General features: G+C 32.9%; 2 protein-coding genes across 5 annotated transcripts; one reads left to right on the top strand and one right to left on the bottom strand.

Moving 5' to 3' along the window:
* The first annotated feature begins 1,667 nt into the window (after positions 1-1,667).
* LOC109339196 (uncharacterized protein At1g04910-like) lies at positions 1,668-7,821 on the top strand. Of its 4 annotated transcripts, none has more exons than XM_019576607.1 (9): positions 1,668-2,182; positions 2,287-2,591; positions 4,339-4,406; positions 4,489-4,577; positions 4,665-4,827; positions 5,506-5,795; positions 6,360-6,564; positions 6,855-7,012; positions 7,119-7,821. In XM_019576607.1, the coding sequence occupies exons 2-9, from the start codon at positions 2,291-2,293 to the stop codon at positions 7,333-7,335; spliced, it is 1,491 nt and encodes a 496-aa protein (XP_019432152.1). In that variant the 5' UTR covers positions 1,668-2,182; positions 2,287-2,290; the 3' UTR covers positions 7,336-7,821. The 4 variants fall into 4 exon arrangements, with proteins under 4 accessions (XP_019432152.1, XP_019432153.1, XP_019432154.1 ...); XM_019576608.1 differs by having other exon boundaries at positions 1,669-2,182; positions 2,320-2,591; XM_019576609.1 differs by having other exon boundaries at positions 1,669-2,182; positions 2,310-2,591.
* On the bottom strand, positions 7,649-13,715 carry LOC109339197 (ribulose-1,5 bisphosphate carboxylase/oxygenase large subunit N-methyltransferase, chloroplastic-like). Its single transcript, XM_019576611.1, has 6 exons — positions 13,131-13,715; positions 12,847-12,875; positions 10,284-10,495; positions 10,027-10,152; positions 8,628-9,032; positions 7,649-8,209 (listed from the first exon to the last, which is right to left on the bottom strand). The coding sequence occupies exons 1-6, from the start codon at positions 13,616-13,618 to the stop codon at positions 7,988-7,990; spliced, it is 1,482 nt and encodes a 493-aa protein (XP_019432156.1). The 5' UTR covers positions 13,619-13,715; the 3' UTR covers positions 7,649-7,987.
* Between the last annotated feature and the right edge of the window lie 1,014 nt (positions 13,716-14,729).

Genomic DNA, 14,729 nt, shown 5'->3' with positions numbered 1-14,729 from the left:
TTGTTCATTTGAGGAAACTAAATTGTGTTTAGCTAATAATTTAAATTTGTGTTTGAATTATGTTTTATATCTTTTTATTATTTTTCTCTCATTTTAATTGCCTAAAATAATATAATATTGTAGGCAATAGGTGCAAAATTGCATAAATTGCTCACAATTACTTTATAATATTTCTGAATTTCTAAATACTCATACATCTATTAGATATCAAGCCAATCTAAGATGGGGTATGTCCAAATATGAATGAACATAACATATCAAATAATGCACCTCCAAAACCATCCACACCCGTTGTCATCCATAATCACAAGTCACCATGCACTTGACATTGATCTCCAATTGTAGAGCCCCAAACTTGCAAACTATCCTCCCTATGCTCCACTATGATCCATATTGCTTCTATGAGCTAGCCACCATGTGCAAACCACTTGTTGTAATCGTGCACCCCACTATCTCTATCTTCTCCCTCAGGCCTCATTCTCAAGCCCCACACACACTATAACAATAAATAAAAATGCAACAAAAAACAGTTCACATTTCCCTTGCACTAATTTTAGATATACGTATGCATTTAACTTCTTTTAGTAATTCTTTTTTTTTTCCATAAAATTTTAAAGTTAAATGTGTATTTTATACTTTAGAGTCCATAAATATTTTTTTGACATTTTCCTATTCAACACTGCATAACGTCCCCACCTCAGTACCCTGCAAATCACAGTAATTAAGTATAGAACTCTGATGTTAATTAGAGTGTGAATGTGAGGTTTAGGTGTTAGTTAGAGGTAGAGTTGTCTTTTTTTTGTAATACCGAAAGTATATCCTCATTTTTTTTTTGGGTAAAACTAATCTCTTTTGGATGTATATTGCTCATTCCAACCAGTGTCATTCATAAAGAATCGAATCATTGACCTATTAATCACAAAGATCTTGCAAAGCCTTACACTAGTAGACCAACAGCTTGTTGGTTAAGTTATGTCTTACTCCGCTTTAAAAAATAAAATTTGGATTATCATAAATTTTATTAAAAAAAGTAGGGTGTTTTTAGACATTTTTCTAAGGGCAAATAGATTCCCCCGAAATAATATATGATGTCTAGAAAGAGTAATATTATTTTTTCCTACTAAACCACTTTCTTATGGGTAGAATGAAATTTAGTAAAAATATATATTATTTTCTGTTAAAAAATAATGAGGGTGTGGTTGTGGATGCAAAATACTCAGACAAGGAATGGTCCTTGGAGATTTGTAGACGGATAAGCACATAAATGAATTCATCATACTGAAATGAGATGGATGTTGAGATTGTATATCTATGAGAATATAAATCGAAGATGAGTTATATCAAAATATAAGAAAATATGACTATCACATAATTTCTAAATATGACAGTGATTTTCCATATGCTATGGTCTATTTGTTGACATCATACTTACCATGAAATAAAATAAATGTTGGGTGCAATTTACAAGAGTAATTAAAGTACCCCACACATTACACATTTTTTGTATATAAGATTATTCATATAATTTAGGAAGTTAATATATTATATAAAATTTTTATTAATTATTTTCCTAAAATGGGTGACATTGGGTAAAGTTCTGTTACAAAGTATGAGAGACTGGACAGTGGGTAATATAAACAATTGAAGTTTAAAAATATTTTGAATGAATTTGAGGGTTTCTATGTTTTTAATAATAAAAGAAGCAATTTCGTTCTAACCTGAATCTCTCAACTGATCTAACGCCCACAGCTTTAAATTCATACCAAGAACAAGAACGATCTAAGAGAGAGAAAGAGTGTAAAAAGCCACAAATTTTGTAGAGGTAGTAGATAACCATAATAATTTCAATTGAAATTTCCCAAAAGAAACAACAACAAAAAGAGAAAAAAGGAAGAAAAAAAATCGAAATGCATGAATCTTATGTGTTTGGTTCTTCAGATTTGATCTTTTATCTTCCCCCTCTCCATTGGATCTTTATCTTTTCATGCTCTTCCAATCTTTTTCTTTCTTCATAGCATTTTTCCTGCTTTTTTTATCCATTTTCTTGAAGAGCTTCAAATTCTGTTGAAGCAATTGAAGCATAAAGATCATATTTTGAGCCTCACCCACAATCACTCGCTTCAAAATCAATTCTGGGTCGATTTTGCTTTCTTCAAAAGCTTCTTAGTGTGGTTCATTTCAGGTATGGTGTTACTAGTTTTGCAATGTACTGTGCTGTGAATGTGATAATCTTTTTTATTTACACTGCTTAATTTTTTGTTACATTTTGTTTTGTATTGTCTAAAGTTTTATGATGATGAAGCTGCAAGAGTTATGTAGGAGTGAAATGAAGATTAGAACAGAGAGTGTTCAGGTTAGGTGTGATAAGCTTCAGTCTCCTATGATTCCAAGGAATCGATTGCGGGTTTGGTTCGTTAGAGTGTGTTTAAGCATTGTGCTTTGGACATGTCTTGCTCAGCTAGTGACACTAAGTGAACTGTGGCATTCACATTTCATTTCTGGGATTACAAGTAGAATATATCACACAACATTACATCCTCTCGAAGCCGAAAATGGAGTTGTTCAAGCTCCTCCTCCTTTTACTCCTCCAAGTTAGTGTTTTATATTCAAATACTTGAGTGTTGTCTATGTGACCAAGTTTTTGTTTGCTTTAATTATGGTTCAGTAATGCAACCTTATGTATGATTTAATTGAGCAATGAAACCTAGGTTGTTGACAGTGTGTTATTTTTGTTATTAGATGGTAATAGACACAAAATGTAGTTGTAGTTGGAAAACAGTTTTGTTGTTGTTTTTGTGCATGTTTTAAAGTAGGGTTGTGGTTTATGTAATCAGACAGGTAGGGACATGAATTATTAATGCCTTGAACTTTGGATGGCTGTTAATTGAGTTTCATGATCAGGTTTTCAAATAACCTTGAGGTTATTATGAAATTGTGATAGAGGGTGTAGGATGGCAGCATTAGTATTTCAAATGTAGAGATCTTAGTGAATCATGATTTATGAATAAAAAGGGTGGTCTGATGCACGAGGCTCCCACCTAGTGGGGTCTGAGGAGGACAGATGTGCACGACCTTACCCTCACAAGCGAAACCGTTGTGCCGAGGCTCACCTTCTAATTATGATTTATGAATATCAGTATTAATTGCTTTATATTCACTGTAATGTTTTGTGGACTCCCTGCCAAAGATGATTTTCCCTATACTGTTTTGTGGCATCAAACAATACCAACCAAGTCATATTTTATGGATACTTCACAGATCAGTTGATGCCATTTTGTTCTGCAAAAAGGAAAAATTTCAGAAAAGCCATTTAGAGTAAACTCCTTTCATTGGTTTGGCATAAATTTTGTTAGGTCTTCCTCCACACCCATTACTTTACTTGTTTTCCGGTTGATCTACTTTTCTCACCCAATCCTCTATGACTATCGCTCCATGCTCATATTCTTACACAGCCATATCACCTGAGACAAGTTTCCATCGTCTTCTCCTCAATACGTGTTACTCCTCCTTTATCCCAAATGCATTATTCTTAATTTTATCTTGTATGCACACTGGTCCACCTCAGCACTCTTATATCAGCTACACTTAATTTTTGGCTCTACTTGTTGACACTTCAGTGCCCAACATAATTCAGTACCATGTAGCGTTTCTGGTACTATAGCTGTTCAGCACTCAGTAGAACTTCACTTGATTTTGATAGGCACTTTTTTGGTATAATGAAGTTTAGATTACAGAAGATCTTGATATGCTTAAAGAATTTATCCATTTCATTTACCCAGCTTAAATCCTTTATTTGATATACCCATGTTTCTCCCTATCATTTAGTGGAAAGCAAATAAGACTACAATTAAATATCCCCCACTTTCATTTTCTTCTTTTAAGATATCCATGTATGAATGTCCCTAAAAAATCATGTATGTACTATTGCAAAATAAAAGAAATAATTTTACATGTACATGCACTACTTGAAATAGAAAGTATTGTTGCAGAATATTACATAACTCAATTCCTTGCTTTCATGTGTTCGCCTAGTAACTTATTTTAATACTCAAATCTGTGTATATGATTTATTTGTAGCTGGTCACTTGAGGCAGTTTGCCTGTAACTTTTTAGTTTTGTTTTGGATATTAATATATGCCCAACTGTCGGGCCAAAATTCTGGCTGCTTGTTGTTCTTTTGGTTTCCAAGATTATGTGTTTTTAGTTGTTTAAAGGACTCTATGTGATATACTTATAAATATATGGTTTTTGGCAGATAATATATTATTAGTTGTTTATACATTTCTTTTTTCACACATTTTGATAAATGCTTAAGCCATATGACCTGAAACCTTGCAGGAAAGTATACTAGTAATGGCTTTCTAAGAGTATCCTGCAATGGTGGTTTGAATCAAATGCGAGCAGCGGTTTGTGCTTCCTATTCTGCCATTTCTTTATTCCTATTCTGTAATAAGTTTAAGTATTCATTTATAAGATTTGGTATTTCAGATTTGTGACATGGTGACGGTTGCTAGACTTTTGAATCTCACATTAGTTGTTCCAGAGCTTGATAAAAAATCCTTTTGGGCAGATCCTAGGTATATCCTTTGTTTTGAAAAAAATTCGTAGCTTTCTCAAATTTGACCACCTTGTCATTTTAAAGTTTTGTAGTTTTCATTTTGCAGTAACTTTGAGGACATTTTTGATGTGAGGCATTTCATGGATTCTCTAAGAGATGAAGTTCGAATAGTGAAAAGAGTGCCCAAAAGGTTTCTTTCGAAAAATGGATCCTCCACCCTGGATATGCCTCCTGTTAGTTGGTCAAATGAAAAATATTATTTGGAGCAGGTCTGCATATTCTATTATTTGCATTTAAGTTAAAACTGTTTTTATAAATAGTCAGAGTTTTCTTAATTCTTCCCCTTTGTTTTTAAGACATTGACATATAGAGTTTTAGGACTGTATGCCTTTAACTTTTCAGTCAAAGAGAAGGCCACATTACTAATTATTAGCTGTGTTGTGGAATAGTAGTTTGATTACTCTTGATCTTGTTATTAGATGAACCTAGGCTAAAAAGCAGTGAGAACTTTTAAATAAACATCGGGCTCAGCTAAATTTCTATTTGTCTCAATAATAATTTGTCACCACTTATGAGCTCAGAATTGGTATCTTGTGAGTGCATTATTGTTGACTAATCCCTCAATTAGGAAATGACAGAAGAAGAGGAAAATACAGGATACAGAAGAAGACAGTGGAATCTATTGGTTATTTTATCAAATTGAAATAAGGATTGATTGTATGAAGATAAGTACAATTTTAAGATATGGGTTACTTTTAGTATGTTATCAATTAAGATGAGCTACTTCTAATGTGGCAAAACCCAAATTAGGTCCTAACGTAGCACTTAGTAAGTAATCAAGTTTGTTAAAGTAATAAAATTCTATTTTTTCTTAAACCCCTTCCCCTTCATATTTTCAGTAGTACATATACTGAGTTTAATTCAATGATATTGATTCTACATTGCAGATTCTGCCACTTTTTAGCAAGTATAAGGTGGTACACTTCAACAAAACAGATGCACGTCTAGCAAACAATGGTCTCCCACTTGATCTTCAGAAACTTAGATGTCGAGTTAATTACCAGGCACTTAAATTCACTCCTGAAATTGAGAATTTGGGGCAAAAATTGGTCCAGATACTTCGTGACAAGGGACCTTTTGTGGCATTGCATCTGAGATATGAGATGGACATGTTGGCTTTCTCAGGTTGTACTCGTGGTTGCACTAATGAAGAAGCTGAAGAGCTCAAACAGATGAGGTCATTTATCTTTCATGTTTGGCGATACATATACTTATGTATGGGTTTTTAAGTCTGTCTTGCTTCTGTATGTAGTTTACTGAGAGATGGGTCTTGTCTGATTGTTTCTGTGAAGATACAAATCAAGATAACGTTTGTTGTCTACATCATGCTTAATGAACGTTGATTCTTAATATTTAATTCACTGTGCCTCATGTTCTATCATAGAATCCAAATGAGAAATAAACATTTTATTTAGTGAGACTCGAAGATGCTTGGTGCTTGTGCTGGTGGAGGCGCCATCTAGTTGGAGTAGAGCAGTGGATCTATAGTTCATATGATACATTGGATTTGGCATAGAAGGTTATGTATTTGATTAGGTTTACAACTTTACATATATGATTATCATCATATCTAGTAAACCTAATCAAATATAGAATTTTCTAATTATCTCATCAATCTCAACATACACTATTTACCATGACTTAATAAATAACGGAATCATGTGATCTAAGTTTTTTGTAACTAGTTGGCAAAGGATGGATCTATCTGACATAAAGTGTTGACCTTGCTCGTGTAACTCAGGTATGCATTCCCTTGGTGGAGAGAAAAGGAGATAGTGTCTGAAGAGAGGAGATCACAAGGTCTCTGTCCTTTGACCCCAGAGGAGACAGCCTTAATTTTGAAAGCCTTAGCTTTTGACAGAGAGACACAGATCTATATTGCATCTGGCGAGATTTATGGTGGTGAACGTAGACTTGCAGAACTCAGAGCTGCGTTTCCAAGAATTGTGAGTTCGTCGCCAATTATATCTTTTATTTTTGTATCTTCGATATTTGTAAATAAAATGCTGCTTAATGATTCTGACTTGTGGTAATGTATTACTGAGGGTCTTGAACATTTTCCACTTAAAATTTGTTTTGGAAATATTTATATGCAGATTCGACTACATACTTCAAAAAAAAATTCACATTCTTCATAGTTTTAGTTTTTCAGCACTTGGGTTGACAATTGTAGGTGGAGTCTCATCTAAATTACTCATTTTATGCCTGTCTTAAAATATTTGTCTACTTTATGTAGGCGAAAAAAGAAACATTACTTGTCCATGATGAGTTGCAGCAGTTCCAGAATCATTCGTCGCAGATGGCAGCTTTGGATTTTATGGTTTCAGTAGCCAGTAACATCTTTATTCCTACCTATGATGGGAATATGGCAAAACTTGTGGAAGGACATCGCAGGTATGTGTATGTACTCTCTTTTGCTAGTTGCAATTTGATTTATATAGAAGGCCAAAATCAGGTTCAATCAATACCTATAGAAAACTTCTAATTAGTTCTCCTACAGGTATTCTGGCTTTGAAAAATCCATCTTATTGGATCGGAAAAAGCTTGTAGAATTGATTGACATGCATCAGAATGGAACCATTTCATGGGATAAGTTTGTGCATGCCGTGCAACGGGTTCACGAAAAAAGAATGGGACAACCGGCTCTTCGTAGAGTTGTTGTAGACAAACCAAAGGAGGAGGATTATTTCTATGCCAACCCTCATGAGTGCTTCTAGGTCCTATTAACTCTAGTCAAGTATGACAGTACAGACTTGTGAATGTAGATATTGTACTCTTCTTCCCAACCATGAGTTAGAAAGAGGAATCTAAAAATTGTACCTTTCCACCAAGTTGTTCAAGTGCTGTGTCAAAGAATGTAGATTACCGGCATAAGGTCTTAGAGATTTTAGTATATACACATGATTTCGTAGGAGATCATGTAAAAGAGGAAACAATAAAAAAGAAATGTCAGCTTCTAATGAGGCTTGCAAAAGCTGTATCTTCATTTTTACCCTTCATTAATTAATTTTTTCCGCAATTTATTCTCACTGGTGCAGAAGTGTAATTCATGCATTCAATTTTCCTCCTTACAAGCAGCAGTCAAGTAATGAGTTGTAAGAAGCAATAAAAGGAGGAGGTGAATCAAAAACATGATTATGACACTCTAAAAATCTTTTGAATGCATAGCATGGATTTCTATTGTAATATTTCGTATACCAACATGTCTTAAAGGTCTGTTTGCGAGTTGAATTTTGGAGGGAAAAAATGAGAGGGAAGACTTGAGAATCATGAAATAGAGTTGCCGTATAGCTCTAAAACCTTCCATTTTTTTTCATCCTCTTCAAAAGCCAACTTGCGACCGAATCCTACCGTGTCGTTCTTACATGATTAGAAGAATTTTTCAAGGTCCCCTCCAATGATTTCACCAGCTTCTCCACAGAGTCCAAGGTCCTTAAGTCTCCTTTCTTGATAATATGATAACTGGTCCAGTTCTGATTCTTTCTCCTTGAAGATCTTATCAATTTGCTGCAATACCTTCTTCTCCCCTTCTCTTACACCAACTGCTATTGCAAGCCTTGAATCTAGATTTGTTTCTTTCAACTTGTTATCCTGCTATTCACATGCTTGTGTTAGTTATTTCTTAAGCACAATAAACTTCAAAATTTTCAAAACATAAAGTGGATATGCCTTAACATAGTTACTTCATATGTATTTCCTGGGTTTTAAAGTTTGTCAGCAACAATCTGATTTGGTTATAATTACAAAAACTCATTTTGGTTATCCTCATGATGGAATGCACAGATTTCAATTAACTAAAGTGAAATGGAATGGAATGATATAGTTTCATTCCATCCAATACCTCTATTTTTCTTCCTTGCCAATTTTCTGGTTACGGTATAAAATGAGATGGAACCAACTTATTGTTCATCCATTGCATCATAAAATATCCATATAATAGTATAATAATGAACATAGCTGCAATGTGCATGAGTTTGCCTGACCTAGATTAATATACACACAGTCATACCTCTTCAATGGTTGTATGATAACCAGCAAGGGCAGATTTGCAGGCTTCTCGAACCACTCGGCATATTAGCTCCTCATTACCCCGGCTTACAGGCAATTCAAGATGACCCCAGATGAAGTTTCTGAATAGTGATTCCAATAGGAAAGCATCAGTGCCTCCTAGAGCTACAAGTCTCAGATATGTAAGCAACCCCGGTGGAAGCGGGCGGTTAAAGAAGATGTCGAAGTACGCCATCTCACCAAAACCATTGGACTCAGCAATGTCTATTTTGTCATCAAAAAATGGGTCTGATTCAGATATCTGCAGTGTCAGGGTATATGCATTTCGATCTGCATTTGGTTCAACGAAACCGTAGTCCAAAGCCAACTCAGCATTGCTTTTATTTAAATCATATTGGATATATACCTGCAGTAAAAAGTTTCTTACATTATGTGTAACTAGCTATACCTTGACTGTAATTTATCTTATCAACTGCTCCATTTTCAATGTAACTAGAATGGAGAAGCATTAAATTGTCAACATGAAAGAGGTAGTTTGTGAGTCTAAATACAATATGGAAAGTGAAATTATACTGAAACACCAGCACTAATGCACTTAATCTACAAAATGCTTTCTTTTCCTTTGATACATTAGAACTGGCTAGTTCATATATAAGCTTGTGATCTACAATGAGGCCTTAATGTCTCATGTCATGTGGGTGTGACATGTAGTTAGTTTAATAAATAAATGATTAGGTAATAAAGGTCTAAATCACAATTATTTAAAAAAGGAGAAGGTCATTAACTTTGTGGAAGTTAGTCTATGAAGGGGTTATTCCCATATATTAGAACTAGGTTCTGTTACTGGCAAGAAGGTATTGCATCACCATCACTAATGCAGAAGGAAATAGCAAAGTAAGCTCGACAACAAAAATCCAGTTTCATACTTATGTGAGTTGAGTTTTGGAGGAAAATGAAGAGAAAAAAAATGATTCTGAAGTTTTATCTTCCTCTCCAAAAATCAACTCACAAACAGATCCTTAGAAAATTAAGGGCGTTGAGGAACTCTCTTCAAATCTAGCAATGGGTAGATACAAGTAATCGGACAACTAACTGTCTTCTTCTTCTTCAGACATGGTTGTAATGATTAACATAAACTAAAACGTACATGAAGTTCTTAATGATGGAAAGCCCTTAAGGTATCGTTTGCGAGTTGGATTTTAAAGGAAAGTAATGGAAAATGAAGACTTCATATCTATATCACAAGTATATTTCACGACTCTCAAGCCTTCTGTTTACCTTCCTTCCCATCCAAGACTCAATTCACAAACGAACCTAAAGGGATATATATTCATTATTTTGATGGGGTATAGTAAGTTGGAATATGAAAAGAAGCATAAGAGGTGGCAATAACATTTTACCTGATCCCCAGTCTTTAGAGAAAGGGGGCTTCTCAGGGAAAATAGGTAGTCCCAAGAGAAAAGTCCTGCTGCTCCTTTAACTTCGTAAGCATGATCTTCTGTAGTTACTCTGGCACTATGGTTTATCTGATCCATAAATTGAACTTGAAAAAATAAGTTAAAATAATGTGTACTCTAGGAGTATCATACATTTTTATATGTTTATATTTCTATAATCAAACAGGATACAAAAAGATAGAAAATGAAAAGGAACATACCAAGTCTGCTAGTGGAATTATAACTAGATTTTGATTTCTAAGACGAGAAAATGCTCTTGATCTGAGAATTCCAAATGCCCAGAAGAAATCATCCAGCGTTATAGGATTAGGGAAAAGCTTATTGTTAGGGAGTATGATTTCTTTTTCCAATCTCAGAAATTCATTTTGTACATATTCTTTAACACTTAGTGTTGTGTTCAGAAGTTGAGTACCTACAGATATGATATCAGTTCATTCAGATTTTCATGAATTGTTGCAAACATCACAATTGATAACTCTAAAGCATCTTGCTCCCTTTACCATTAATTATGTTTTTTCAATCTCAGCATTAGTTAATCATGGTTCCAACTAAATTGAAATGAGTTGGAAAGAACATTGTGGCTGGAAACATGCAGCAATAAAGCAATAAATTGTTCCATATTATTAAAAGTTCTCAAAATGTCACTACAACTCATATTTGGCAGATTTATAACAAACTCAATCACAATTTCAAAATTGAATAATTATCACGCCTCAAAATGTCATTTAAAACTAAAAAATTACAAAGCAAATTCCACAATCTCACAATAACATATTGTCTTAGTTTAAAACTTATAAGTTCTAAACAAGAAGCCAACGTAATCTTAAATTTTTAGATTCGTAGATCACAATAAAATTTCTAACTCCTAAGTTTTAAACATTAGATGCTCTGTTGGAAAAAAGATATCTCAACTTTTTTATTATTATAATTATCAACCTCTTTCAAATCTTCTTCTTTTTCATCATTACATTATCATTAGAACAAATCAATGATAATTACATTCTTGATCATAAGTTGCTGAAATTTTCATAGGTACATTCTTGTTGATGAAATTTAATGTATTTAAATGATAATTACATTTTTGATCCTTGGTTTCATAACAAAATGAAAATCATTAGAAGAAATAATTTGATCATGGATTGTCATAAAGATGTACAACTATTTGTGACAATATGGGTCAGCCCGACCCTTATTACTAAAAGAGCTCAAATCTTCTACCCGACCTACTAAAAATGACTATCTAAATGGGTCATCCCATCGGGCCAAACCCATATTGCCATCCTTAATTTAAATTCCTGAAAAATTAAGAAACTCAAAATAATCTTAAAAAATATCAAATATATGTTAAATTAATCATTTTATCTTTTCACTTATCAAAAGTGTACATGCAATAATTTATAAAGGTGAAATTGGATATTAACTATAAAGTTAAAACTTCTTTAAAAAATAATTTAACTTAACATATTAAGCTTTGAGTCATCTGAAAGATATATCAGTGAAAGATACATCAGAGAAGTTTATTTAATTATATTATACCATCTTAATATAGTTAAATTTATTATATTTGAATAAAAAAATATAATTTTATTGATGGTAATAGGAGTGAACATAGGTTGAGTTGGATCGTATAAGACTTATTCCTTACCCAACCCTAAATAATGGTTGAGTTATTTTTTAACCCGAACTCGACCCTAAGCATGAAGGCTAACCTGAACCCAAATGTTGATCAGGCTAACCCCCGAACCCAAATATTGATCAGGCTAACTTTGAACTTGAACCCGACCCTAGACCTGATTAAATATAATGCATTTTTATGTTAGATAAAGTCTTCTTAATATTATTTATTATTACAGATATGTAATTTGACATTTTATTAAATGTTATAGGTAAATATTTTGTTAATCATGTACATTATGTATATATGATAAAAATAGATAATCAATGATACTTTGGATAAAAAAATGTCATTAATCTATACATAATTGAATAGACACATACAAATATGATAAATGAGTGATTTTGTGAAAAGTTGAGTCGAGTCATACTTATCTCTTCCATGATCCTAAATATTAATCAGGTCAAAATTTAAATCTAAACATACCCTAAATCTGATGAAACCCAGTGATCAAATAGCATCGGTTTTTGTTCACTGTTATATAAGTTTGTTTAAAGAAGATAGTTTTAAATAGACTTATATATCAAATAGAATTTGTAAATAGGTTAAGTCTTAATTTTTTAAAAAGGTCAAATTTGGACCTTAAAGTTTTTAAATGGTTAAATAAGAGCCTCATGCTACTATATATTTCAGGCGTGTTTAAGAAATAGTCTTATTTCAACTATTTCCATCCCTCATTGTGAGTGGACAAAACTCAAGGTGTAAATTTTTTTTATTGAGAAGACTCAAACATAAGGTTATAGTTAAAGAAAAATTGAACTCATTATCATTAGACCATTGGTTACCATTTATTATGTTGTGCAACATTTGATCATTTAATTTATCATTTGATCATTGTGTACATGATTGAAGTGTTGCACCATTTACTAACAAATAAATTTCATTAGTCTGTAAAGCATCTTCTAATTAAGAACTTGTTTATGCAAATGAGTAATGATATTTATAGCTTTGTACATAAAAAAATCAATACCATTGTTACATCACTTTCTTTAACAATAATTAAACAAGAAAAACACACATTTTAATGCAATTTGTATAGTATTACTCTTTTTACATGATTAGTAGAAATAAGCATCTACATCACTAACCTTGCAGCTCTAAAAGCTCCTCCTCTGACCTGCACTGGAATAAACAATTACCAACTCAATCAACCATTAGCAAATAAACCAAAATTCCCATTAAGAAAGTGTTTGAGTACTGAACCAAAAGAAGAATAACTTGTCTCAAATTTTGTCTTATAGGTATCGTTTAATGATAATGAAGCAAAAACTAAAATAATAATAAATGTTTAGCATTTTTAGTTATGTTTTTATTGACACAAGATAATGCATGAGATATGATTTGAGACAACAAATTCATAAAAAAAACCCACCAATATATAGTAGAATCAGTTTTCTCAGGCAGAACTCCAAAATAGTGCTTCCAAACAGAATCATCCCTTGACCTCTCTCTTAACAAAAACAGTGCAACAGACAACCAAGGTTTCAAATCACTACACAAACTCCCAATCTCTGAAGCTGCCACTGCATCTGGATTAATCCACAACCTCTTAGGTACCTGCAACACAACCTCATTCCTAGAAATATCTTTCACTGCAACAAGTCCTAGTCCTTCTGGAACCACACTAGGCTTCACTGGGGTCTTGTTTGATATAACACCTTCTTTCTGAAGCCACTGCCAGAAGGTTTGGACTGCTGGTGAAAGTGATATGTCAGTTTCTAAAGAAGTAAGAGACTTAGCATGGAGAGGTTTTTTGAGTTGAAGTGGTGGAACTTTGGGTATAAAGGACAAGCCCTTGTTGTGAAAAATAGTAGGGGAAAGAAAAGTAGAGGTTGAACATGCAGAAAATATAGTAACCATTTTTTTGGTTTCTGTTTATGTGCTGTGTTGTGTTGTGTTGAATGGTGAGTCTTTGATGTTCTAGTTGCTTTGGTTGTGGATAAGAATCTTCTTACAATGTTGCCATACTGGCGGTGCTACATCTATTCCAGAAACAATGATTTGTTGTCCCAAAACATGTCTCATACTAATCAAAATATGCTAGTTATAAAAATTAATTAGTAATTATTTTTTCTATTTTTATTTTATTGTGATTGGTTTATGACAGACTTTGTGAAAACATGTATATTGGTTGTAACTTTACAAGTCCCAACTTTATTTTTTTGTAAACAATATGAAATATTTTGTAAAAAGCAAATAATCATTATTGTATTAAATTATTTTATAATATTGTGAATATGTAATTTAAGGAATTTCATGATAATTGATCTGAGATAAATATTTAGTTGTTTTTTTATATGTCTTGTTTGAGTCTAGCAACTTTCTACTGTATTTTTTATATGACAAAACTAGTTGAATTGCAAATTTTTATCCAAATGATTTTTTTTTTGGAACAGTGGAAATTCTATTACCAAAAAACACATAAGTACAACCGATCGAAGATCCAGGGAGAAAACACTAGGAGGCTAAACTATGAAAAGGAATCACCTAGAGTCAAGCTTATTACAATACAAATTCAGTTTGGCATTACTGGCTAGTCCTAATACAAATGGTTTCTACAATGTTAGGACCAATATTGTCATTAATAGGTTGACCCTGGAAAATGCAAAGGTTTCTCATATTCCAAATCTCATACAAAGCTTCAGTGATAACACATTTCAATATCTTGCATTTGGCACTTTTTCCTTTAGTTTGTTGGGAAATCCATATTAGTTCTTCTTTCCAACTCCTAGGCTTGTGTGTTTTTTAGCCACTTGAGGACAACCTGCCAAATTTTTGCTGAGATGGGGCATAGGAAGAAGAGGTGGTCTATGTAAGAATAAGATTGCAACTAAGAGGGGGGGTGAATTAGTTGACTTAAAATTATGGCCACTTTTTCTGAAAAATCAAGACTTAAAGTGCAATGGAAAATATATGTAGAAATTAAACAAATAAATAATCAAAGAGATAAGGGAGAAGAGAATACACAATG

This window comes from Lupinus angustifolius, unplaced genomic scaffold, assembly GCF_001865875.1.
Source record: "Lupinus angustifolius cultivar Tanjil unplaced genomic scaffold, LupAngTanjil_v1.0 Scaffold_60_126, whole genome shotgun sequence".
NCBI classification, from domain to species: Eukaryota; Viridiplantae; Streptophyta; class Magnoliopsida; order Fabales; family Fabaceae; genus Lupinus; species Lupinus angustifolius.
Note: the sequence above shows the minus strand (reverse complement) of the source record. Positions and strands in the feature narration are given on the sequence as shown.

What these genes read in the sequence shown, in the direction of transcription:
- LOC109339196 (XM_019576607.1), top strand. Translation starts at nt 2,291, where the DNA reads ATGATGATGAAGCTGCAAGAGTTATGTAGGAGTGAAATGAAGATTAGA. An exon ending in TCCTCCTTTTACTCCTCCAA is followed by an intron (nt 2,592 to 4,338) that starts GTTAGTGTTTTA and finishes GAAACCTTGCAG; the next exon opens with GAAAGTATACTAGTAATGGC. An exon ending in TCCTTTTGGGCAGATCCTAG is followed by an intron (nt 4,578 to 4,664) that starts GTATATCCTTTG and finishes TTCATTTTGCAG; the next exon opens with TAACTTTGAGGACATTTTTG.
- LOC109339197 (XM_019576611.1), bottom strand. Translation starts at nt 13,618, where the DNA reads ATGGTTACTATATTTTCTGCATGTTCAACCTCTACTTTTCTTTCCCCT. An exon ending in GGAGCTTTTAGAGCTGCAAG is followed by an intron (nt 10,496 to 12,846) that starts GTTAGTGATGTA and finishes TCATATCTGTAG; the next exon opens with GTACTCAACTTCTGAACACA. An exon ending in TAATTCCACTAGCAGACTTG is followed by an intron (nt 10,153 to 10,283) that starts GTATGTTCCTTT and finishes TTTATGGATCAG; the next exon opens with ATAAACCATAGTGCCAGAGT.